This window comes from Phyllostomus hastatus, unplaced genomic scaffold, assembly GCF_019186645.2.
Source record: "Phyllostomus hastatus isolate PE091 unplaced genomic scaffold, TTU_PhHast_1.1 phas_contig_159, whole genome shotgun sequence".
NCBI lineage: Eukaryota > Metazoa > Chordata > Mammalia > Chiroptera > Phyllostomidae > Phyllostomus > Phyllostomus hastatus.
Genome location: NW_025333640.1, coordinates 25,945,332 through 25,971,870, shown reverse-complemented (window position 1 = coordinate 25,971,870; position 26,539 = coordinate 25,945,332). Strand labels below are relative to the sequence as shown.

Genomic DNA, 26,539 nt, shown 5'->3' with positions numbered 1-26,539 from the left:
GGGCTATTTAGCACCAAAATGAACTGCAGCCAGAAGGAACTGGGGGAGTCCATATTTGGTCTTGTGATCGTGAGGGGAAATTGCTGCAAGAATTCAAATGAACCAAAATTCAAATAAAACCGTGATCTATGCCAGATACTACAGCATGTCTTCATTCTAAGCCCAGGAAAAGCACTTTCCTTGGCCTTGAGTTCTTCTTCTATGTACTATCCATGCAAACAAAACTATTCTGCACAATCCTATTTTGAAATAGGACTTTAAATGGCAAGTGTTGTCAACTGAAGACATAACTTTTAAGGAGAACAGTAGCCTTTTGGTTTCCAGCAGATACACTTCAACAGTGGCAAAATATCCTAGTGTACCAGAAAAAGCAGTGGTCAGACAGTAAAGATGTAAGCAATGGTTACAATTTTCAAAACTACAAATAAAAAAAAACATTGCAAATTATCCAGTACACTGTGAAACTGAGGAAATTAGACAAGTGACTTTTTTAAAAAATCACATATCATCTCTTTCCACAGAATAGAATGAATACATGTTTTCTACTTGAAATTAAAATGGAATTTTTGAACCAAACAATGAGGCAAAATGAAAATGTGTAATTAATTTAAAATGTTTAATGTATGCTACGGAACTTTATTTTTTTTCCTTTAAAAGGTAATTTTCTCTTTATGAAGTGTTATGTGTATTCAACACCTGACTTTCTCGTGACTTCCTTAATAATAGATTTGAAAATGTTGTTATGACTCACTCAAAATTTGACTTCTCAGCAGTCACTGTGAGGGTGGTTAAACAGTGATTATTCGTGCTTTGACACCAGTTAACCAACCATTCATGGCTCACAAGAGTAATTAACCATCTTTGAATTAATAATCCCCATTGGAACATATGCAGAGGAGCTTCTTGGCAAATCAGTATCTGCAACTGCTGGGAGGGTGACCTGCGTGTCACTTTTAGGTGCCACCTGCCGATTACAGAACCAAACTTCATTTCTACTGCACAGCAACATTTTTAAGTCAGATCATCTGGACTATCTCCAAATTTGTTGCAAATCCCAAAAGACAAAAACCTTTATTTTTTAAAAAAACCTTTATTTTAAATCAATATAGTAATAGATAAAAAAAATAATGCATTCTTATTTGGCTATATGGTTCTTACCTCTTGGAAAGCCAATACAGTCAGACTTCTATATCCACAGGTCCTGCCTAGGCAGATTCAACTGATTACAAATACAAAATATTCAGAAAAAAGCTATGTCGTTGCTGACATGACTGTGTGTTTAGGTGTGCAGTGGTCATGTCTGTACTGAACATGTACAGGCTTCTTCTTCTTGTCATTATTCCCTGGGACACAATATGGCAGAATGGCTACTTGCCTGCATTTACATTGTGCTAGGTGTTATGAGTGACCTAGATGTGACTTAAAATGCACAGAAAGGTGCACCTAGGTTATATGCAAATACTGTGCCATTTTATATAAGGGACTTGAGCACCCAAAGATGTGATTATTCGCAGGGGTCCTAGAACCAATCCCCCACAGATACCGAGGGGTGACTGTACTGTAATGCCTACTATAGTTTTAGATAATATGGACAGTGTGATTGTGGTATTGTTACATCACAGGTGTACATCTGTGTAATTCCTGGTTTTCTAAAACTTATGTAATGAGTCATTTAACCAACATTACTTTTAGAAAGTAGGCCTTTTGGTTTCAACAAAAACTGCTGTTTAGTTGTTTCTATCTTTTCCCAGAGGGAAAAGAGAAAAGCAGTAGAGGGAGCTAAAAAGGCACCCAGTACTTGGGGGCTACTTCTACTTCTCTCGGTCCTCTCCCTAGGTTAGGAGATGGCGCTGCTTCTCTGACTTCAGTCCAGGGTAGTCAAGAGAAACCCTTCCAAGCACTGTGGGCACCAGGCCCTCACGCCTTTTCTCCACAGCTGCCTCCTTCTGTGAGACTCTGATGCTTTAGGGTCTCACATCCCAGACCTGCGATTCCTCTCCAACCATGTCAAGCTACCTCTTTACTTCAGGGCAAAGTAGCAGCTGCCCACCTCATTATACTAGTATGTTTAGGTATCCATGAAATGAAAATAATGTGTAAACTTGGAGAACATGCTATTAAAAGGATGGATAGAGCTTCTTTATCACACCCCCCCCCATTAGAAGAATTAGCTTGAAAAAAGATGGGGAAGTATCTGCCATGCTCTCCAAAGAATGATGAGCTTTCAAACCACACAGGTTGTTGTGTTTAACAATTCTGTCAATTGCTTGTATACTCAGTTGTAAGGTCTCCAAGCAGAGAACCTTACATTCAGTCATAGCAGAGTCAGCATGAGTGGGAGGGGACAGTAGGAAGGCTGCATCTTTGGGCAAGGTAAACTCGCTGACTGCGCTGCAGTAACACTGCAAGTGATAGAGCATTCCCTCTGTTCACATTTTCTTTCCCTTCTCTCACTTTGAAAGAAATTGTACCGAAAGTGTTTCGTATGTGAATGCGACGTAAAACACAACTGACAAGCAAAGTCGTTGTGCTGTTATTATCCCGTTCAGCTGTTGCAGGCCAGCTCTGGATGTTCTGCGGGCATGGCAGAGGGGTCACTCCACACAGTTCCAAAAGTTTCCAGAAGATATCTATATCTTCGGGGTTTCTTCCCTCTACTCTTGTATTGTACTTTGCTTCTATTTATTGAGTGTCCCTCTGCCCAAAAACACCCAGGAGCTCCCATGGTGAGCACCCAAGGCCCTGCCCACTCTGGACATACTCCAACTACTTAACCACTTCCCAGGGTGCATGCTCAGCTCTTGTGGAACGCCATCACTGCCCCGAAGCACAGTGCTGCACCCCAAGCAACATTCCCAGGGAGGCTGGATGCAGCCACGGAATTGCTGCTGCTGAGACATGTGCAGAGCCTGCACTGAGCCAGATCTGGAGTTACATGTGCTGCATCGAGAAAAAAAATAACCCCAAAAATGGAAAGAAGCCCCTCTGACCCTTGCTTAAACTCACACATACCCAGACACATTACATTCAGTGGTGACAAAATCAGACACTCTGTGGGAAAATGCAAAGCAGGAGGAACATAAGAAAGCAAATGAATGCCAGTTACCTTCCTGGTTTTCAAGCATAAAAGGGCCTTGCAAATGGGGATATTGAGGAAAACCTGTTACTAAGTTTATCGAAGAATCACTCTAATTTTTAATTGTTCAAAAAATACTATCATTAATTTCAAGAGAAGACTGAAAAGAACAAGAGGGAGGAAGGGAAATGAGTTAGCAGCCCTTTTCAAATGCCCACACTTAATCTAAACAGATGATGGATTCAATTGGTCAAGAAATTACATTATCTGATATCCTGAATTTTCAAGAAATGCAAAAACTTAGCCATGGAAATTAATCTATATATAAAATATGTGCATTCGTTACCAAGCAATTAAAACACTGTGTCTGTTTTTAGGGACCAAAAATAACCCCCAATTACTTAATGACAATATAGATTAGAAGTCTACAACTTAATAACTGTATCTTTAATGGTTCATAAGATTTTGTTTATGTCATGGAGTGTCGTCCCCAGGGAGTTAGGTTATAATTTTGAACAGAGTAGAACCCTAGAAGTGATGTTAATGCGTGGGTGGGCCAGAGCTGGGTACCACGTGCTTTCAGGATAACACCTCCTCCATATGTGGACGGAGATACGGGGCCTAGTGAATGAAAACAGGAATGTGGGGAAGTACATGTGAGAGAAGTAGAGTGGAGGAGACCAAATGATGGCCATGGGGAGAAGGGGGGCGTTGAGTCTGATGACTTGACGTAGGACTCTCTGACGTGAATAGCGGGGAGTTGGAACTGGTGACGTCAGAGATGACACTGTAGGTGAACCATGTCTTCACAGAACAGGTGGGGTGCAGTGGATCTGGGGAAACAAGCTAAAGAGCCAGTTGAGGGTGTTCAGTCACGACTGTTGATTACTACTTGGGTCCACTCTAAGCAACCACCTCTTGTTGAGGACAACAGTGAAAAATAAACAAATCCAATTTCTGCATGAAATGATTGGGAATATTCTGCAGTGGAAAGTCAAGGCTCACAGTATGTTGCCCTAGCAGACGGAAACCCCAGGTGTTCATGCATAGCAGTTACACTACTAGGACCTGTCCTGCTGGGGCAGCCGTGCAAAAGTTGCTTCTCCACACCTCAAGGCGATTCACGTCTCAAACACAAATGCCACAACTTATAGATTTTTATGCCTCAAACATAACAGTTGTTCAATAAATGCTTATTGATAGGATTTGATTTGATTAGGGCCTTTGATGTTAAAATGAACTCCTAATCGGATTTCTCTGAGACCTTCACATTAAAATAGCGATAATGATCATGATGATTTCTGAGAGGGCTTCTTCTTTTACGGACAAGGCACAGGATATCATCTGTGGGCTGTTCGTGCTATTCCCCCAAGTCGATCAAATTACCAATAAGTTGCATACGTGATACGGTATTGTCTAACCCTTTTACTGATCAAGCAAATAAACGGACCTTTCTCCTGCACCCCAGCAATAGCGCTGTACTCGTAACATCAGGCATAGAAACTGTAGCCCTGAATTTTAAGACAGGAAATGTGTCCCTTGACAAGGACCTCTGCCCCTTGCTGGGGCACTGCCTGCCAGCTAGTTTTCCTTGCAGATAGCTCTGACCCTGCCCCTTTCCAGGGGCCGCTTCACGATTTTCCCCTGCCTCTGTCCACTCCAGCTTCCCTGGTCCATCTGAGAAGACCAAGATGACCCTTCCACCTGACATATTTCTCCCTCATGCCTCCTCTGGCCTACTCCACTTTACTCTTCAGATCTCAGCTTACACACCCCTTTGTCTGGCAAGTATTCATGGCCCAGCCTGGGTTAGTGCCTTTCTCCTGTGCTGCCATGACGCCCTCTGTTAACCCTGTAATAGCATTTCACACACACACTCCATTGTATTTGCCAATTCACTCGCCGGTGGGACCCACTAGACCGACTGCAAGTTCCTTGAGGCAAGCTGCCACCATTCTCATTCATCATTGTATCCCCTGCATCCAACACTGGCCCAGCTTTAAAAAGATTTGATGAATGAGTAAAATAAGAAAATGTACTATAGTCACCTCCATAAGAATGTTTTTCTCCCATGTGATTCCAGATCTAAAGGCAGACTTACTCTTTGAATTTATTAAATTGCTACTTTTTTCCTTCCCACCAGGAATGCCTCAGGGTCCATAGATGTGTAAGCAAAGCAGAGCAGCACATAACAGGATCGCTTTCCCCCTTTCCCTTTATCTTCAGAGGTCAAGAGTTCATGTCCTACGGTTCAGGCATTGTGTTATTTAATTTCCTGTCTCTCTGGTGCATATAACCAAATGAGGGGTTCTTTCCAAGATTTCTGTGCAATATACATTCTTTGAGCATGGCTGCAATTTTGGTTGTGATTGCAATGTTAAACCTACAAATGATTTGGAATATCAAAATGAACATTCATATCACAAACGATTTCATTTGTTCTTTAGGGAATAGAAAATGGGTTGATTTTCTGGCATTGCTAAGATGTCCACTGCAAAAATTCATTATGCTAACTTAGCGATTTAAGAATATATGTGCATATAAAATGACAGAGTGATAAATTTATTACCCAATTTTCTGCTATAAGGAAGTTCCTGTCTGGAAAGGCTTCAGAACCCTCTCCAACTCTGCCTCCCCTCCGACTTCGTTTCCTGTGTCTGGGAACCTCCCTGCTTTCTCTCGTGGTTATGCTAAGTAATTATTCTCATGTGAGGTTCCCCTGCCAGCCCCCGCGTTTGGCTCGCAGCACAGCTATTATCATCTCTGATGGCGGATGGAAACCGTCCATAACTGCAGGATTGCTTCCCGTGGCTGAGGAGGTAGAGATGGTTTTAGAGTTGCTCTCATTAGGAAGGTGTTGAGATGTAAAAAGCATCGCTCCCAATGATATTCCTCCATCAAAGAGTTTAGTTCTTGAAAGAGTTTGCTGTGTTCTAAATAGAACATAAAGTTTTACCTAGAGAAAGGAACTTCCACGTGCTAAACAGTGCATGTGTGATGTTGCGCTGATTCCAGCATTTCCCTCAGTAAAGGCAGATGTCCTGGCTATTTTATAGTGAAATATTCCTATAGGGTATTTATTTTGTGAGTTTCCAGGATGCGAGTGTTGTTTCTTTATTATTACGCAAAGTTAACGCAGTTCGTCTGAAGAGTGTGTGAACTAAAATGAAAGAGGATGGGAAATCAAGTTTACTGAGTCTCAAGCTGGTTCTAAGACTACAGCAGTTAAATAAGGAATGTTTTAAGAAATTCTGTCAAAGTAAATTTGATAGACTGCCAGAAATTCTACAACGGCCTTCTAGCTCTACCATATTCTCCTGGGAGTTAGAGTAACTGCTTCCTATAGCTACGCCTTTATTTTTAACTAGGTCTAGTTTTTCTTGGAAAAACTTTATTTCATTATAAAAGTAGTACTTGAAATTAAATTCAATAATAGAACTGAATGTAAGTACCATTCAGTGTTAATTTTTGGTAGCCTTACTTTTAAATTTAAACATCAAAAATTTTACAGAAGCATATACTAGAAAATATTTATTTAAATTTGGAAGGTTTGAAGTCCTCAGTGTTCTTGCACTGAGGAAGCCCAAATCAAACGTGCCCCCAGAAAGATTTAACAGGGGGTAGGATCAAGGTGGGATGTGGGGGTGGCTGGGGTGGGGGGAGTGGTGGGGGTAAATGGAGGTAACTGTACTTGAGCAACAATAAAAAATAAAAATTAAAAATAAATTTTAAAAATTTAAGTTCAAAAAAAGAAAATGTAATTTTTGGGTCTGCAAATTCAAAGGTCACTTTTTAGAACTTAAACATCTCTAGGAGTTCTGTCAACAGTTTTTGCCATCACAACTTTTGAAACAACTTCCTTGGAGACCACTATGGACAATGAGAGCTGGTCAAATTATGCTTCTCATAACACTTATCCTCAACCTGAGAGTGCTATTATTTTAGATCAAATTTTATAAAGAAGGTAGTGGGTATGGCAACTGGTTGGACTTTTGGTTATGTAGTTACATCACGATTTTCTTGTCTAAACGTTCTTACTCATTCAAAAAATATTTGAGCTCCTACTGTGTACCTACCAGTCATTGGAGAAATAGCAGTAACAAAAACAAGCAAATATCGCTGCCCTCATGCAAGAAGAAAATAGTAAGCCGACTAACTAAGTAAATATATAGTATGTGAGATAAGTGCTAAGGATAAAAATAAAGTGTGGAAGGAGGGAGAGGATAGTAGCCTAAGAGTGGGTGGAGGAACAAGGCCTGGATACAAAGTGACCGCTGGGTAAAGAGTCAGAGAGCTTCAGGAGCAAACCACGCCACTGAGTAAGAGCAGTGCGGCCAGGGGAAAGGGCAAAAGACAGGCTCTGACCAGAAGCATGCTAAAGGAGGAGCAAGGAGGCGTGGGCAACGGGAGGGAAGGAGAGAGCGCAGGAATGGGGGGCAGGGCAGGAAATGGGGAAGGCAGATTCCACAGGGCCCAATACTAGGGTCACCGTGTAATTTATTGTCCGAACTAGGATATGTCTGAGAGTAAAAGAAGACACTAGCCATGATTACATCTGAACAGCAGGCATAAATGAAGACTGTCGTTGATATAAATCAGGACACGTGGTCTCCCTACCAGTGCGCCTTTATAAAGACTTTACCGTTTTTCTCTGGATGAGACAGGAAGCTTTTAGAAGTTTAAGAGCAGATGAGTGACATGTTCTCATTTAAATTTAACAAGAACTTTCTGACTACTATGTTGAGAGATATTTCCTAAATTAACGAAGGGAAATGTGCAATATTAAAATACTATTCATACCAATATACAACTTAGGAATAAAGCTACCTAAAACTTAATTACTCTGGGCCAGGGTAACTCATTTGCTCCTCACGAGGAACCTGGGATTCACTACTATTGCCTGAAGCCCCTAAATAAGGAAACTGAGGCACGGAGTCTAAGGACTGCTTTAAGGTTGCACAGCCAGCAGGCGGCGGAGCCAGGACTTGAGTCTCGTCTGACGTCAGAGGCCGGGCTGTTAGTGAGCTGCCCCACTGCCCCTCCCCCTAGGGCTGCCTCCTAAGGCAAACTTCATCGCTAACAAAATGGCATGTCGCTTAACAGAAATATATTTTCAAACACTGTGTTCAATGATGCAAGTTACCCCCCTTTCTCTCCTCCATTAAATCTAACAGCTTCTTTAGTTGCTTATTTAAAGCAGAAGTAATGTAGCCCTGGCCAAATAGTTCAGTTGATGAGAGGGTCATCCCAATACACCGAGAATTCGGGTTTGATCCCTGGTAATGGCACATACAGGAATCAACCAATGAATGCATAAATAAGTGGAACAACAGGTCAATGTTTCTCTCTCAATCAATCAATCAATAAAATTTTTAAACATCTTATTAAGAAAAGAAAAGAAAAGAAAAAAGAAAACAGAAGTAACCTATTATAAAGGAGAATGTGAATGATACAAAGATTGTCCTCCAGAGTAGCGTGTATGTTGTAAGTCTTGCAGATTGCACTGGAACATCTGTTAAACAGATTTTTGTATCTATACTCATTGCCGAGTTGGTGAGGCCAGCTGACAGAAGAGAGCCAGAAAATAAAATAAACTGAAAGGAAAGTGTGAGTTCCTTGAGGGACTGATCGCCCGGACACACACATCTGTTCCTCTGCTCAGAGGATCACTTTTTGCCAAACTGGCACCCCACCCCCAACCGCTGGAGAGTCTGGTGTGGACACGATACAGAAAGTGAGTGTCTGTAGCTAGCCCATATTTTCAGTTGGGGTCGAAACATCAGATTTTACTGATAAACCAAAGGTTACATTGCTAGACCTCCCTTGTAGGTTTATAAGATGCACAGGAATTAAAAGGGGAATGTGAAAGCAAAACGGATGACATTGGGAATATGTCTCAACTGATATTTTAAAAGAAGCTAGACTGCTTTTTTTAAAAAAAAAAAAAAAGCCTGGACTTCCAGCCATCACCACCAAGATTCTCACCATGTGTGGGAAGCCGTCTTGGGCTCTTCACACCAGCCCATTTAGCCAGCTGAACGCCACTGAGTGGCCTCAGCTGATGTAACAGGAGAATCACCTTGCCGAGCCCTGCTCAGCTTCCTGGACCGCAAAACTGTGAAATATAATAAAATGGATACTGTTTTAAGCCAAAGATCAATAAAGGAAGCTAGGCATCCTCAATTTTTTAAAATTTACATATCAAGTATACCTTTTTGTGAAATATTCCATTAAATCTAGAACAGTTTGAAAAAGGAACATTATTAATAGCTCTAACTTTAAAGGCAACATGTAACGCAAACAATATTGAACATGTTCAAATGTCCAAAGTCATTCCTTGTCAAAGTATGAAATGTAATGGGCACACATCTCTTTACCAAATATTGAATGATATACCATGACCCGCCCCACATGAGTGTTATGTCAGATAAAGCAATTCTGCAGAATGTCTGGACAAAAAATTAAAAGAAAAATAACTCTGACCACTATGAACTTTTACCTTAGTTCCACAAATAAATATGTCTTGGTGTTATGTCATAAATGTTGTGTTTCTCTGCATATTTCCATTGTTTCCACAAATCTGATTTCCTTATAGAAGCTAAATCTATGAAAATTAGACTAGCGTTACATCATTGAAGAGCCCTAGCATTTTGTAAATTTCTTAAACGTTTGATTGGAGTATAGTATACATACGTACAGAAAAATGCATGTATGGCGAGTGTTAGCTCTGTGAATCACCACGCAGTGAGCACATCTGTGAAACCGGGATCAAGAAACAGCTGCACCTGCGCCTGGAAGCCCCTCAGTCACCAGCCTCCCCAAGTCCCAGGGCAGCCATTCTCCCGCCCTCCAATGGCATGAATTTGTCTGCCTATTTGGGCGTCTTCTAGAAACATACATAAATGGAATCCTATGATATATACGCTTCTGCCTGGCTTCTTCTGGTCAACAGTATGTTTGTGAGAGTAAGCCATGCTGTCGTGTTTACTTGTGGCTCATTCATCTCATGGTTGGTTAGCACTTCGCTGTCTGAATATGCCACAGATTCCATTCAACGGCAGGCATTGAAAGGGTTTCCAACTTTGAGCAAATGTGAAGAGTACATTTATGGGCAGCCTCATATGCACCTATCTGTGAGGAAATATATGCTGAAAAATACATATGTATATACATATATAAGGCCTCCGTATGCATAGTATATAAAAATGTGTGCAATACTTACATATCAATATATATCTATATGGTTAAAATAATTTTAATATAAATCTTGATCATAATCCTTTTATATTTTAATCAGTAATTTTGGAGAGCTATAGCAGGGCATGGTACAATATTAGGTACCAGGCAGAATTTCCTAGACAGATTTTTTTTCTAATTTTAAAGCTAACGATCTGTGTGGCCTTTGAATAAACTTTGCTCACTATAACTCTTCTTTGCCTTTCAAGGAAATCTATTATATGCCTCTATATAATGGATAACTCCCAAATAATTCTCACATTTACTAAGTTTTTATAGAAAACACGAAAAACTCTAGGATGAACATGAATTTGAGTTGTTCACATTCTATTTGAGGATACAAGCATAGATTGAATCAAGCTAGACCAAATCCCAGAGCAATTTTATATTCAGTGTTTTCTTGAAATTTTTGAAACCACTGAATATATGAAAAAATAACATTTTAAATGTTAAACACCTGTTCCCATTCTCTTTAAATATACAGAAAAACTGTCATTTCTCCTTCTCCCAAAGTAATATATACAGCTAAAACAAAATTAATTAAATTAATCTCAAGAATACAGAAATAAAATTAGGTTTCATTTCCACTACTTCCCATTACTGCTATAATAAATGGTTATTTATTTTGAAACTCTGAAACACACCATGAAACACAGATTAAGAAGCACTGTTACAGACAGTAAATATTATGAGAGTAAAAATTACACTGATGAAATTTTCTAGGTAATCTCTCTGAGATTATTTTTTTAAAATGCTATATACTGTGTGTGCCAGATGCTAGGTAAAAGTGAGTTTTAATTGTAATCTAGTTACTACATTATAGAAGGACGAGATTGTTAAAGGAGTATTGTTACAGAAATTTACCAAATTACAGCATGTGAAGATAGATCTAAAAGAAAATCCTTCTTAATATCAACAAAATTTTGCATTGTAGCCTCCAAGAAGCAATTTTATTTATCAAAACTACTGACTAGATTTTAAATGGAAGTGTCTTACAATGCAAATAACACATATCCCCAAGAAGGTAATCAGAACGGTGTACAATGTGTGAGCACTGAGTTTTACAGTCCTATGAAGGTGTTAAACTTAGATTGGTTGAAACTTTTCCTGCTTTTTGTCCTGGGAAAACAGTTAACTTCACACTAATATTTTCATTGGCTTTATGGAGTGACCTCAAAATTGTCTTGAGCTACTGAGCCACCATAAAGGAGGGGAGCTAAATCCAAAGTAATTATCACTAAGGTGATATTCCAAGGCCTAATCAGAAGCACCCTTCTTCTGTCTGAGTCTTTGGCCCACTGGTAGGCAAACTACAGCCAGTGAGTCAAATCTGGCCTAATAACTATCTGTATTAATAAAGTTTTTTTGAAACAGCTATACCCATTACTTATGTGAGTAGTTCCAACAGACACCATTATGTTCCTAAAACCTAAAATATTTACTGTCTAGCCATTTCCCAAAAAAGTCTGTCCACCCCTGTCACATCTCACCAACCACTCCGCCCTGTCTTTCCTTCCCGCCTCTCATTCCCCTCCATTCTGTCCCATTGGGGGTGTCAGAGCTCAAGTTCTGAACTTCAGAAACACAAAGAAGAATTCATCACCTTCAAAACTCAACAGCAAAAAAACAATCCAAATAGAAAATGGGTAAAAGACTTGAACAGAAATTTTACTGAAGAGGATATACACATAACCCGTAAGCACATAAAAAGATGTTCAACATCATTATCCATTCAGGGCATGCAAATTGAGGCCACAGGAAGATATCACTACACACAAATGGATACAAACTTTTTAAATGACAGCGTCTAATGCTGACAAGGATGGCGAGCAACTGGATTGCTCACACATGCCAAGTTTGGCAGTTTATTATCAAAGTAAACATGTAATTACCATAAGACCCAGCAATTGCACTCTTGGGCATTTATCCCAAAGAAATGAAAAGTATGTTTATGCAAAAATCTGTTCATGAACGTTCAAAATAGCTTTATTTGTAATAGCCCAAACCGGGGAACAACCCAGAAGTCCTTCAGTGGGTGGTGAGTGGCTAAACTAACTGCAGCGCATCCATTTCACAGAACTATACGATAAAAAGGAGCTATTAACACTCACACCAGCTGGGCCCTGACCAGTGTGGCTCTGCTGGTTGGGCGTCACACCACAACATGAAAGACATTCACAACAGCTCGGAAGCCCCTCAAGGGAGTCATGCTGAGTGGGGAAAAAAAGCCCATCTCAAAAGCTCACATACTATGTAGTTCCGGTTACATAATATTGTTGAAATGATAGTTATAGAGATGGAGGACAGGTTAAGGGTTGCCAGGGGTTAGGGATGGTGAGTGGGCGGGGGAAGTGCCATTATAAGAGGACATCACAGGGGATCCTTGTGATGATGGACCTGCTCTGTGTCTTGACTGGTGGTGGGTACGCAAACCTACACACGTGATAAATTGTGCAGAACGAAGTCCACAGAAATGAGATATGTTACACTGAAGGAAGAGGAATAACATTGGTGAATCATATCACTGTCAAAAAAAAGTGGTTGCACCATTCTACATTTTCACCAGCATTCTATGAGGGTTCTGATTTCTCCACATCCTCACCAACATTTATTACGTCAGTCTCTTTCATCAAAGTCATTCTAATGATGTGAAGTGCTACCTCTTTGTGGTTTTAATTTGCATTTCCCTCATGACTAATGATGTTGAGCATTTTTAATTTTCGTGTTCTTAGCTATTTGTATATCTACTTTGGTGATATACAATCTCTACTATACATCTCTATTTAAATATTTTAGTCTTTATATCTTTTAATCGTGAGGATTCTTTATGTATTTTGGCCAAAATCCTTCATCACATATATAATTTACAAATATTTTTCCACACTGTGACTTTTCTTTTCATTTTTTTAATGGTGTATCTTTTGAAGAGCAAAAGCCTTTAATTTCGATTAAATCCAATTTATCAAACTTTTCTTTTATGGATCGTGTTTCTGATAGTGTATCTATGGAATCTTTGCCAAATAAAGATCACAGAAAAATTCTCCCATGTTTTAGCAGTTTTATATTTTAGATCTATAATCTTCCTTTTAGATCTATAATCAGTTTGAATTAAGTTTGGTGTAGGATGTGAGGAAACCATCTAAATTCTTTCCTTGCGTAGTCACGTCCGATTCTTCCAATGCCATTTGTTGAAAAGACTGTTCTTTCCTCAGTGAATTGCCTTGGCACCTTTGTCAAAACTCAACTGACGACAAATGTTTAAGGGTTTATTTATGAACTTTCTTTTCTGTTCTACCAATCTCTTTGTCTGTTTTCTGCCAGTGCCATCTTGTCTTGATTATGGTGGGATTTAGTGAGGTTTTAAACAGGTACTTTAAGCCCTGCTTTTTTCCCCCAAAAACTGTTTTCACTATTCTAGGTCTTTACATTTCTATATAAATTCTAAGATCAACTTGTTAATATCCTTGAATATAGATAAGGAATGTATTCACCCTTTAGATGAATTTGGGGAAATTTTCCATCTTAACAATATTCTTCCAATCCATAAACATCCGTTCACATCTCCTATGATTTTTCCAATATTTTATATCTTTCAGTGTATCTGTCTTACACTCACTCCTTTTGCTAAACTTATTCTTAAGTATTGTTATGCTATTTTGAGTGGAATTGCCTCTCAATTTCATTTTTTGGTTTTTCTTTACATGCAGTGCAATCAGTGTTTGCATATTGCTCTTCTATCCTGTGACCCTGCTGAACTCCTCATCATTACTCTTGACCCCTCCATTTTTTTACTGCGAGTGTGTGATGGAGAAGAACAGTGACTCCTCGAACAGTTGGGTGCCGCCGTCCTGACTCATGCTAGGGTGCCAGTGGTTCTAACCACAATTGCTTTTGCATCAACAGTACACATGTCAACCAGTGAAAAGGGCAACAATCTCTTAATGATCCCTCAACCTTGCAGACCCCGTGGCAGGTTCTCAAGGATAGCAGACAGCCCACAGACATCACTTAGAGATCTAGATGATATCTGAAATACTGTAATTCTAAAAATTGAAGATAAATGTTTCTTACCAGACTGGTGTCACTGACATTCACTTAGATGGCTGATTTTCATGAAAGTCAATATTCCTTAGGTAATCACTGCATGCAGAACATCCTAGGTCCTTAAAAAATGAAAAGAAAAAGCACCGGCCCTAATCTCATGGAATTGGTACAATCTCTGAGTATTCAAGTGTCTAAGGGAGGAGCACCAGCATCACTGTGGGCTCATTATATTAGACCCCAAATGCTATGTGTTTTGTTCTACCAGCACTAAAACAAAATTCCTGCAGTGGAGGTGTGGCATGTATCAAATATCAAGCTGGAAGTAAAACTAGGTTAAAATCTATTGTTCTTGACGAGTAGTGGTTAATGTGATCTCATTTCCAAATGACCATAAATAAGACATAAAACAATATCAAACTAGTCTTCAAAACTGTTTTAAAAGCCTTAATTTTACAGTAGTATTTATAATAGGCCTTTGGCTAGAAGCGTAAAATAGCCACTTATCTACTATTTTCCTGCATTTTACATATAGTTAGGGTTGTATTTACAGTATGATGCTTATGGCTCACTGGACAGATTTACTATATGTTTTACTTTTTCCCTGGAGAGAACTAAAATACTACTCATCCACTCAAAGTAAACAGATAGTCTTAAGGCTTCAGTCCGTGAGACTCCACAGGTTCTAACACCCTTAACCTTTTGGGGTAAAAGAGAAAGGCAAAAAGACTAAAAAGCTTAATGATGGGAAGATTACAAGAAAAAATGGGAAAAAATGAAATTAACTATATAAAATGAAGGAAAGAATTGAGGTTAGGTTATGGATAAATGGAGTTAATAACAGTTTCAGAGAAACCAGTTACACACTGGAGTTCTGACATGAAAGAAATCATACAATGTAAGAGCTGGCAGGGAACTTAAAACTTAGTTCTAGCCCAACATGTTTGTTTGTCAGAGGAGGGACCCAAGGCCCAAAGATTTTCAACAGGTTTAGAGCTGGCAGCCAGAATTTCTAACTTCCCCTTCAGTATGTCCCATCCTTCTCTCTTCACATTAAGTAAAACTTCTGTAGTTTTTTAACAACTCTCTAGACCACACACAGCATTTTCCTAGAAGACAGCCAAGGCTTCGACAACTCTAATGGATGCATTGTTGAAATGCACATCATTGTTATGTGATGCATAGTAACAGGGCCGGTAACTCAGACACCTTGAATGTCTTCCTCTTTCACTCCGTGCCTCAGCCGTTGGAAATTGTGAAGTTCTATTTTCCAATGAATTTCTGTTACCAAATACTCAAAATCACCTCAGCCTTATTTACTGTAACACATCAGCTTTGGCATCAGTTGTAGTTTTTCCCCCAAAAGACACATATGGTATCATTTTCTAATGCCACATACCGTATCTTTGTTCTCTCATTGTTTCCGTCTACACGCAGGATAATTATGACCACATGACATACTTTGTGATGAAGAATTAACTCCAGTTCTTGAGATTTTATACATAAAATCATTAAATAAGCTGCATGCTTTCAAATATGCCATTGATTTTCCCTTTTTCCTACTTATCACCGCCTTCCTGGTTAGTTTTGGGGAACTACTACCTAAAGCTCTGTGTGGGGATCACTACTGGTTTGTTTCATTTTGTTCTACTATGTTCTTGCCTGCATGTTTCTTTCAAATGAGTGCTAGCATGTACTGCCATGGAGACCACTAATTAAAATAAACAATAAGGCTTTTTCATTAGCTGTTGGGCCTTACTGTGTGTCCTTGTTGGAGAACTTATTTTCCATCATTAACTCTGTTTGCACATTGTCTGGAGCGAATGTAAGGCTCCACTCAGGACACGTGTGTGAGATCTTTTCTCCATTCAGGAAAAGCCAGGATGTATTTCTCCCAACGTGAATCTCCTCTCTGCAGTGAATGAAGTGTTAAAGCATTGACACATATACAGGTGTGGGCAAAAGTAGGTTTATAGTTATAATACAAATAAATGATACAATAATTACTAAATGATAATACAAGAATAAACTCTGTGTTTGGCAGACTCACAAACCTAAAGCTACTTTTGCCAATCCCTATAGTTAGCACTAGCCTGTGTAATTTTGATACTGAGTGTTTCTGATTTTTCTAACTTTAGCAAAGTTTAATTCTTGTCCACCCAATGATCCTCTGGTTTTATGCATGCAAAATAAGCAGAAATCTCAAGTCCCTTGCTTCCAGATTAGCATCCTTATGGTAAAGCTATCAAAAAGAGACATTTCTTTGAATTGCCAGCCTTCAGGTGACTGGCACTGTAGGGTACAATGAGCTCTCATCTTGGATGAATCATCTTTTCTCTAAGGAAAAAAACTTCATGGCTCTGGAACTCTGATTTTTAAAAGCATTTTTCCTTTTTTTTTCCTCCCATCTTCTCCACCTGGTGGTTATTAACATCTAAGTGTTTCAAACTCCAAAAGTTAAGACCTCAGCAGAAACCGAAACACTGAATGTTCAACAGTGGAAGCTGTGGGCAGCAAGCAGCTGCAGCAGTTCCGCATCCTTCAAGTGCAGAGTCGCGGGGCAGTTCCTCCGGAACCGCCTCTCACAGGGACCGACCTTGACAATCTGCGATGGGCCAGGTTCACTGGGCTAAGTTCATTTCACACTCACATCACCCAAAAGGCGTAGGTTCTCTTTTCTTCTCCATCTTCACTGAAGCACAGTGAACTCGCCTAAGTCGTGCCAGGGCCCAAAACAGCGGGTGGTAACGCCTGTTCTCTTTGTCATTGTGCCTCACCGCCTCCTGCTGCTGTGCCCCCGCTAAGTGTTTCTTACGACTTCATTAGGGACCGTTACTTACTTCATCCTCTAGGTAGTTATCTGCATGAGAACAGGGGCTTTTATGCTTCTGTGCTCCACCAGCACCCTGCCCCTGGGTGCCCTGGGTGATCCTCCTTAGCAGTCTCACTGGAAAACAGGGCAAAAAGTAGGCACAGACCCCCACAAGCCACGCAAATAGCTCACATTCCCAGATGCTTATTTCACCGAAGCCCTTTCTACGGGTTGTCTCTTCGGTTGCCCACAGCAAGGTCAGGAGCATAGCAGAGCCTTCTGTCTGACCCAGGGAGTGATGCTTCAGGGCCCACACCTAACTAGTAGTAGGCCAGACCACTCGCTTTACTTTAATTAATTGAGTCATTGTGCTCCTCCATCCCCCAGGTCACAGAGGGCACCTGGTGCCAGAGCGTGAACATTTATGGGGCCCCTGCCCTGCTCGGCACTTGTCATGCACCTGCAGTGCTTGGGCTGGCCAGGAGGAGGCAGGAGGAGTGGTTGGAAGGAGAAAGTGTGGGGGTAGGGGAGCGGCCACAGGCTGTATGTGTTTCTGGGAAAGCTCTGCCTCAATCCTGAAGCAACCAAAGCATAATGGAGGAGCAAAGTCTATTCTGGGTCACCCAAAGTGATTGATTTATTATATTTCATTTTAAATTTGCAACAGCCAGGGAGCGTGTTCTCATTCTAAAGGCCGGGCTGGGCATCACAGAGTGTATAATGATCTCAGTCTGTGCTGTCAAAAAGATGCTTCTGTTTCGACAGTGTACCAAATCCTACATCCCAGCCCCTCCTCCAGCAAGAAAGACCACCTTGAACCCCACTTTTCTAAAGATTGCTTCCTGGTCCATCATGTCCGATTCCACGCATCCCTACAGTAATTCATGCTGAGAGGAAGAGAGCCTTTTATCTACTCTGAGTTCTTCAGCTATGAGTACAGAAGCTGTGAGTACAGACTGTACTCATAAATCCCTCATTCCAGTCTAGGGTGGGTGGAGCGAGATGATGGGGAGGAAGGGAATCCCTCAGCCTCACCAGACAGGGTGGAGGGAAAATAAACACAAAGAAAAATGTGCCACTGGTTTTATTTATCCCATTACTTGGATGTCAGGCCGATTAGAAAAATAATGTCCAAATAATAACATTAAACAGCAGGGAATATTAACATCTGGAATCGATAAAGGGAGGAATTCATTTATATTGTTTTTTTAAGTTGTGCATAAATGGTATATTTCAATTTAAGATTGCAAATCATAGCAGCTCAAAATAACTACTATTTGTGTGGTGTGCATTCAGTTTGCAGAATTCTTCCAGAAGCATTGTCCCACTCGAGCCTCCCAAACAGTCATCAGCCACGTGGCAGATATGAGAACCACTCCATTAACATGATGAGGAGGAGAACCTCCCCATTACAGCAGGGAAGTGGCTCACCCAAGATCACACAGTTGGTAACAGGTGGATCTTGTCTTTGAACCTCAGTCTCCTGAGTTCACTACCTCAGCTGAATTTAGGAAAGAACAGCCTTATTTTGTGGTGCCACACTGGCGAGGCCCAGGGCCTGAGACTGCAACAGTGGGGTTATGCGTACCAGTTAGGTCACCTGTACCTTTATGTATGGGTGCTTTTAGGGACCAGTGGGGTGGGGGAGGTAATTGGATGCTGACTACACAGCCCCAAACCACCGTGATTTTTTTATTTCTTAGGTCTGTTTTAGACTCTTTTCTGCTCCTCCTGCATTATCTGACTGTCAGCTGGCATTATTTTGCTAGTCATGGTGCCTCTAGAGCAGCAGTTCTCAACAGGTGGGTGGTGGACCAGCAGCATCAGCTTCACTGGGAACTGGCTAGAAATTCAGATTCTCAGGCTCCACCTCAGATCCCCTGAACCGGAAATGGTGCTAAAACAACAATTCTCAGCCTTGGCTGCACATTGGAATCACCTGGGGGCTTTAAAAAGTGTGAGGCCTTTGTCCCAACACCAAAGATTCCAATCTAATTGGTCTACAGCATGGTTTTCAACCTCAGCATTATTGACATTTTGGGCTGGATAATTATTTGTTGGCCTTTCCTAAGCATTGCAGAATGTTTAGCAGCATCACTGGCCTCTACCCAATGGATGCTGGTAGCCTCCCTCCTCCCCACCTCCAGCTGTAATAACCAAAAATGTCTCCAGATATTACCAAATGTCCCTTGAGTACAAAGATGAGAATCACTAATCTAGGTGCATGACCCAGGCACTGGGATTGGAAATGCTCCCTAAACCATTCTAATGTACAGCCAAGACTGAGAACTACCAGTCTGGAAGGTTCCTATTAATTAGAAGCTTTGAATGTGCAATGGACTAAAGAACAACAAAAGCTAAGCTTTATAGCATGGGGCGTAAGGTGAGACTAAATCAGCCTGCCGTGAAGACTCGGCCAGTCTGCCCATCAGTAACGTACACAAGCTTAGACTGTAAACTTTGCATGAACCAGTGGCTCCGTATATTCCTGCGTACTTTCCGGTTGTTGGGTGTGTTCCAAAAAACGGCCATAAACAGGTACATTTGCACTTATCTAAAAGCTCCCAAACAAGTAGATATTGCCTTGCACTAAACATAGCAGAGGACATCCTGCTTTTGGGGACAGTCGTTCTAAAAACAGGGCGCTTATCAGTGCACCATGTGGTTCAAGTCCTTAGGCAAATCTGTTTTGACAGGTTAAAAAAATGTAGCCTGTCCATTTTCTGATGGTGATTTTGACACAATCCAAATCAGCCACACCAAACAGGACTTCTATGTTAATTCGTACCATTCAGCAACATTTTAGTTTCCAGATAATGATCGGGAATGTAATTATATTTCAACTGTAGAAAAATCCCCTACGTAAGAACCAAGGCAAGTGTCCTTCAGTGAAATCCGCACTGCACAGGTCACCCTCCGCTGCCTCGGTGGTTGCTCCTGGGTGTTCTGTGGGGATCCCCTGGGGGGCAGAAGGGCAGGGAGTGCATTTAGGTCACGGATGTGCTTCATCTCCCAGCACCCGCTGTGCGGCTCTTCCGGGCTGAGCAGCCCCATCACAGCCCACAGTCTCCAAGAAAAGAGCTTGTGCCACGTACTTGTCAACCTGGGTCTTAATCAGAACAGTATTCTCTCCCACTTTCTCAAGTAACTAGTTGGTAGGTACATTGCTTCTTTCAACAGGAAGAGTAGAAATACTACTTTTGAGATACTAAGAAATAACTTTTAAACAGAAAGCATGTTGCAAGATGAATGTATTTTCAGGGCAAAATTGGTTCTTTCTAATTTGAAAATATGAATATGTTGTCCCAAGTCAATGAGTTGGAATCATTAATTCATTCAACACCTACAATGTACTAGGTAGTGTATAATGTGATTGGAAATTACAAATATGAAGGCTGTGTAAGAATGCAGACCCTTTTATGGCCAAAATAAGCTATGATTGCTCCAAGACGCCAGACTAACCCCGTAAACTAGTTGGTAAAACTTGTTCACATTAATGAAACCAACTAGTTCTTTTGCCGTAGTCTAATTTATCCTAAGCAGTTACTTATCTTTTTCTATCCCAGCCTAAATTGTTTCATCAATGTGCTTTTAAAAACCAAAACCTTTTCATTAGGCTTCCCAGAAAAGTACTTGAGGAAAATAATGTGTGGAATACTGGTAATAGGTATTATTTTCCATATGGTTCCACTTGTTTTTACAAAAGCCATATGCTTTTATGCTTATGGGGAGTTTCTGGAAGAAAACACAATTCACAATTAACAGTGGTTGCCTTTGGGCAGGAAGTTTAGGGGCCTTGGTCAGAGGGGAGACTTGCTCTTCCTAATGCTCTTATAAAGCTTATTTTCACCATTTTAAAGTTTGCAATTTCCATTTCAAATGCTAGGGTATAAAAGAAAAGATACATTCCCAGTGGTCTTTCGGAAGCTCCAAATGCCTCTGCTAATGAGAGAAAAATGGGTGAGCTACACTGCATGCCTCTTGGAGGGCCCCTTCCGTTTACATATATTTTATTGCTACAGCAGAGTGAGCAGAAAGGAGACTTTAAACGGATGATTACTCCAACGTGGGCTCCAAGAACAGATGAACGAGCAGGTCCTACCTGATCTGAGGCTGGGTAGTTAAGGGGGGCCTCTTTGAAGAAGCCACATTTAACCAGAAACGACAGAGGCTGCCTCCTGGCAGGGGCCTGCTCTCCCCCCGCTGCACTGGAGCGGTTACTCGCCGTAGCTCTTTCAGAAAGAAGCAGACATAGGCTAGAGAAGTCTACACACACTGTGATTGTACCTACGAATTTCCTCCAATGATTTCTTTCACTCCCCTTCGTCCATACTTTCCAAAAAGAATCCATGCTCACCCCTGGGTGGGGAGGAGAGGGGTGCTGAAAATAACAACACACCTATTTATGTGAAGACAGCCAATTCTGTGATCTTTTGGTGCCCACCAATACCGTGATATCTTCCCCTTCAGTCCTTCCCTTACACCTAACCCCAGTTAAGTCTATGCAAGCATGAAAGAGGGGAAAAAACCCACAGAGACTGGAAGGGCCCCAGACGATGCATGCTCAGTTGTGGGATTTTCTGGATCATTTTTCTTAGTCCTTGTCACTTGGACCTTCACAGGACTTCAGAGTCCCCCTTGTAAAGCAAGACGTACCCTTTTCTTTCCTCTCTTTGCTGGGTGTTTGGTTGGGAAATCCACCCCGGTGGGCTTCAGGATCCTCTGCCTCTGGGAATGAGCCAACGACAACACAACAGTTCAGCCTTTCCAGACCATACCCTGAAACAACCACGCACACTTTAATTACATCTCCGCGGTCTTTAATGGAGAGTTGCAGTTCTGGGGTAACATACTCCACTCTCCTTCTATGTATGAAAAGTAGTTTTCAAGTTCTCTTTTCTTTATAGGGGGTGATTCATCCTAGAAATAGTGTTTTACGTCTTTACTTGCATCAGGCATTAATAACCAGCAATCAGTGATGGTAATAACTGTTTGTTAGCTTCATGAAAGCTGTCAGAGTTTATGGCAGTGTTTTTGTGAAGAGCATACCAGTTGTTCTCAGACAAAAGTTTGTGTGGAAATTCTGAGAACTCACCCACCAAGGCTAGTTAGAGTAAGAGGAAGAAGAAACCAGGGGCAAGACTGGATTGAAGGCAAAAGTTCTTTTAGAAAACTACCCAGAAGAAAAGGAAATACGTTAGAAAACTAAAAATTTCTGAAATAAAGTCATATAGGGTTTTAGCCATAAAAATAGAATTTGAGAGAACCCTGTGTTACTAAATTCTCAACATGCAGAGGTTCTGATTTTCTGTCTAAGGGGTACTTGTTTCCCACCCTCTTTTAATGGACTCGTGTAAATGACCACATTGAGCATGAAAGTAAACCTCGTGTAATGTTTTAGAAGTTGTAGAACAGAAATTTGAAGCTCAGCTTAAAGCTACTATGGCAATAGGTATTTTGCAGGAAAAGACAAATTTGTCTAGTGAGTAGGATAGTGTTTCCTAGTGAGTGGATAAGTTTAAATTATGAATCACTAAGCAAAAATTAGAAAAGAAGTCAATGCCATCTTTACTCTTGAAAAGGCATCATGTATTCAGCAGGGACTTCCTTTCCCCTCTCAATTTTTCTGCTCCTAGTACAATACCAAATTAGATGAATATCAGCAACTCACCGGACTTCATGTTCTTGCTATTTAACCATGACCACTAGAGGGTGTCCAACCTTTCCCACGGACAAAGAGGTTACATTGTCCACAAGAAAAAATAGACTTTCCTCAAATGCTACAGATTACAGGACCCATGTTTTAGGCAAGTTTGAGCCTAAACAGAGAAAGGCCACTTATGACACACCTACCGAAGCAGCTGGCTCCTTAAGTACAGAGGAAAGGTCAGTTCCAAATGGCTTTGGGTGTTGACCAACTGACAGAGCCAGCACATCCTAACCCGCTTGTCTTCACGGGATTCTGCATAACCTTGCATTCAGAACTTTGGCTGCTTGTCAGAAGATAATATAATCTTCCAATGTCACCAGCTGAAAATGTGAGAATGATCTGCTTAACTCGTGGTTTAGCAAGAATGGATAAGAGACGACTGCCTGATTCTTTGTTAAGCTGTCACCCAAACCCCATACTTTTGCTGCTCTTTGAAAAGTAGTCGGTATGCCTACTTCACACAAGATCAAACGTTCATCTCTTCCATTATTATATTTATCATTTTCCATGCCTTTCCAAATTGCTGAGGCTTTAAAATATGAAAAAAAGAAGACTGTTACCACCATGCTAACTGGAATGCATAATGAATACTAAAATTTAGAAGTTTGGAAGATAATTAGAAGTACATGTCCATGTATTCCATGCCAGCTCTGCCATTTCTAACTACAGTGTCTCCTTCTGCAGCTGCTGGCTGGGCGCTGGCCTTTTGATCACAACGACTTTGGCATATTTCTGTGCAAGCTGTTCCCCTTTTTGCAGAAGTCCTCGGTGGGGATCACCGTCCTCAATCTCTGTGCTCTCAGCGTTGACAGGTAACGTGGTTCTTTCCCTTTACTCTTTTGTCGGATTCAGAAAAGCATTTTTGTCATAAAGAATGGAAGTCAAAAAGCCTTGAGAGTTGGTGCCAGGACAGTTGTTAGTTTCAAGTGAATTAAAATATTAACAATCTTGCTGTATAGTTTAGAGTTGCTTTTCACACTTGCTGGTTATTAGCCATCTTTGGCTTAGGCAATTTGTATCTAGAGCATTTTGCCAATTATATTCATTCGGCACCCTTGTGGCAACAAAGAAATTCTAATGAAAAAGCACGGTTCTAATATCTGGCAGGAGTTGAGATTTGAACAGCCCTTTTGGAAAACTAAATCCTGCAAAAGGTTTTGCCTTTTGACCCAGTAATTACGATTTTGGGGGTTAATTTTAAGGAAACCAAAATTTGAACAGAAAATTCATCATGCACAAAGATGTCCTTTACAAAACTATTTATAAGAAAAGTTGAAAGCAGCCTTATTGCCTCACGTTAGGAAAATGGATAAGGATGTTACATATAATTTATATGTATAAACATATGAATATAAAACTCCTTGAAAGAAATATGATAAATATTAGTAGTCATGTTTAGGGAGAGCGTCACAGGTTTTTGTAATGTTCTTCTAATAGAAGAAAAAATTTCTAAGTTTATTTACTTCTATTATCTGTTACCATTTTCCCCACATACTTAATGCCATTCTATACATGATACTTTTTGATTTGCACAGTGCATTCCTTTGACCTTTACTCTATATCAACCCTATGATTTTCTCTGGCCAGACAGCTCTAAAGCACAAGCACCTGCCGGCACGTGGGCCAGAACACAGAGGCCTGGGTGAACAGAGGCAAACAGGCACATTCCGGTCCAGAGTTACTTCCATCCCTACTGTTGTCTTGACAAAAGCTCAGTCAAGATTGGGGAGATATTATTTTAAAATTAATTAAACTTTGTTCCAAAATTTAGGTATCCTGGCTAAAACCAGGATGATGCCCTGGCTGGTGTGGCTCAGAGGATTGAGTGCCGGCCTGCGAACCAAAGGGTCGCCGGTTCAACTCCCAGTCAGGACGCATGCCTGGGTTACAGGCCAGGTCCCCAGTAGGGGGCGCGGAAGAGGCAACCACACATTGATGCTTCTCTCCTTCTCTTTCTCCCTCCCTTTCCCTCTCTAAAAATAAATGAATGAAATCTTAAAAAAAAAGAAAGAAAGAACAAAAACCCGGCATGATAATGAATTGTAGGAGTTATTCAGCATTCTAAAAGAAAACCACACCTCTGAAGAAACATCTAACCAAAGCCAAAGACAAACAAGACAAGCATATGAGAAACAGGAATAAGAAATAGGAGAACGAAGACCAGGAAGATGCTTGGCTCCTATAAACAATAAAATCTCTTTTAAGGCTTACAATCCTCTGAGAAGAGAGTCATTGATGAAAAGAGAGGCCAAAAGAGAGGAACGAGTTTTGTTGGTATATGACAATTGGTATATTAATAGGCAACTTTTCATTCCTGTAAAAAATTTTATTACAAAATTAAGAGTATGGTTTATGGTGTTACATGGCACAGTACAGTGGTCCCTAATATATTTCATATAAATCTATTTAATAAACTTTTTCTTAATAAAAAAAATTTAAGGCACTTAGTCTTCAGTGATAAGCTATATAATAAAGCATCCCTACACTGAGTGGTATAATGCACAATTTAGTTCACCATAGAGACCTGAGCAAGAAGGGTGTGATGGACAGCCATGGAGAGAGAGGCCTGGCTGTGTCCTTTACGAGCTGCCCAGTGGTGCAGACACGGACTTGGGCACAAGGGAGAATGAAATACGTGATGCAGGCGTTCAGGCAGTGGGATTCCTAAAGCATCCAAAAAACCCATTCCTTCTCTAGCTTACCTTGTTCTTCCCCCTCTTTCTTCCTTGGAAGAATCTCAGAGCACCATCTGGCTAAGCTTAGTCTCCCCAATAGAAACTACCTGTGTGGGGCGGGGGTGGAGGTGTGGGTGGTGACTGGGGGAGTAGGTGGGAGGGGTAGAGAGTTATAGGTTCACCTCACCTCCATGCATGGGGAAAGATTAACTAAGTGTTCAATCACAAATGATCAATTCTGTATCAAATGAAGTGTTCTTGGTTTTAATTAAGACTGGGTCTCGGTTTTAGGTCAAGAAGATAAACCATTTTAAAATTCCACTCCCACAAAAATCTACCTTAATCAAGGAGGTTTTTCCTTGGTAATAAGCTCATCATTCTTTGTTCCCTGGGTCTTTTCTTTATTATTTTTACATTTCATTTGGTTTTGACTCTAAGCTTTGGGACCTGTGTGTAGGGAAACCATTTTGACATTTGTTTCAAAAGCTTTCACAGGGGAAAATGAATCACTCACATTTAATTCCTAAAGATAAGATACATTTGCTTTGAGTCTTCATTTTGTTGCATTGTGCTAAAAATATTAAAATCTTTATTTTTTTACTAAATCAAGGAGCAAAAACAGGGAAACTACACCCATTACAGAACAAATTACAACTTCCATGCTGTTGTTGCATGAACTGAGTTAAATTACGGCTCAGCAAGCGTTCATGATTTTTTTATATTTTTAAAATATTATACGTATCTTTCATTTCAGTTGTTTTGGGGGAAATAATGAGAGTAACTGTATATCCAAGTTCTGTACAGTTTCTTTATTATTCTGTTGATTGCTCAGTGAGCACAGATGCTGTAGGATGGAAGAAAAGCTCTATCAGCTTTCAGTCTGAAAAAGGTAAACGAGATGTTTTTGACTCCTACCCAAACTGGTAAACTTGCATTGCTCATTTCCACTCTAGACTTGTCTCAGTTTAACCGTTTCACTAATTCCTCCT

At 40.5% G+C, this 26,539-nt stretch overlaps 1 protein-coding gene across 2 annotated transcripts in view; it reads left to right on the top strand.

Moving 5' to 3' along the window:
* The window catches only part of EDNRA (endothelin receptor type A), a 50,317-nt gene that overhangs the window by 5,822 nt on the left and 17,956 nt on the right, over positions 1–26,539 (top strand). For both annotated transcript variants that reach the window (XM_045831597.1, XM_045831598.1), the window contains one exon: positions 23,560–23,687. In XM_045831597.1, the coding sequence (XP_045687553.1) occupies positions 23,560–23,687 (128 nt within the window). The remainder of the gene's footprint in view (positions 1–23,559; positions 23,688–26,539) is intronic.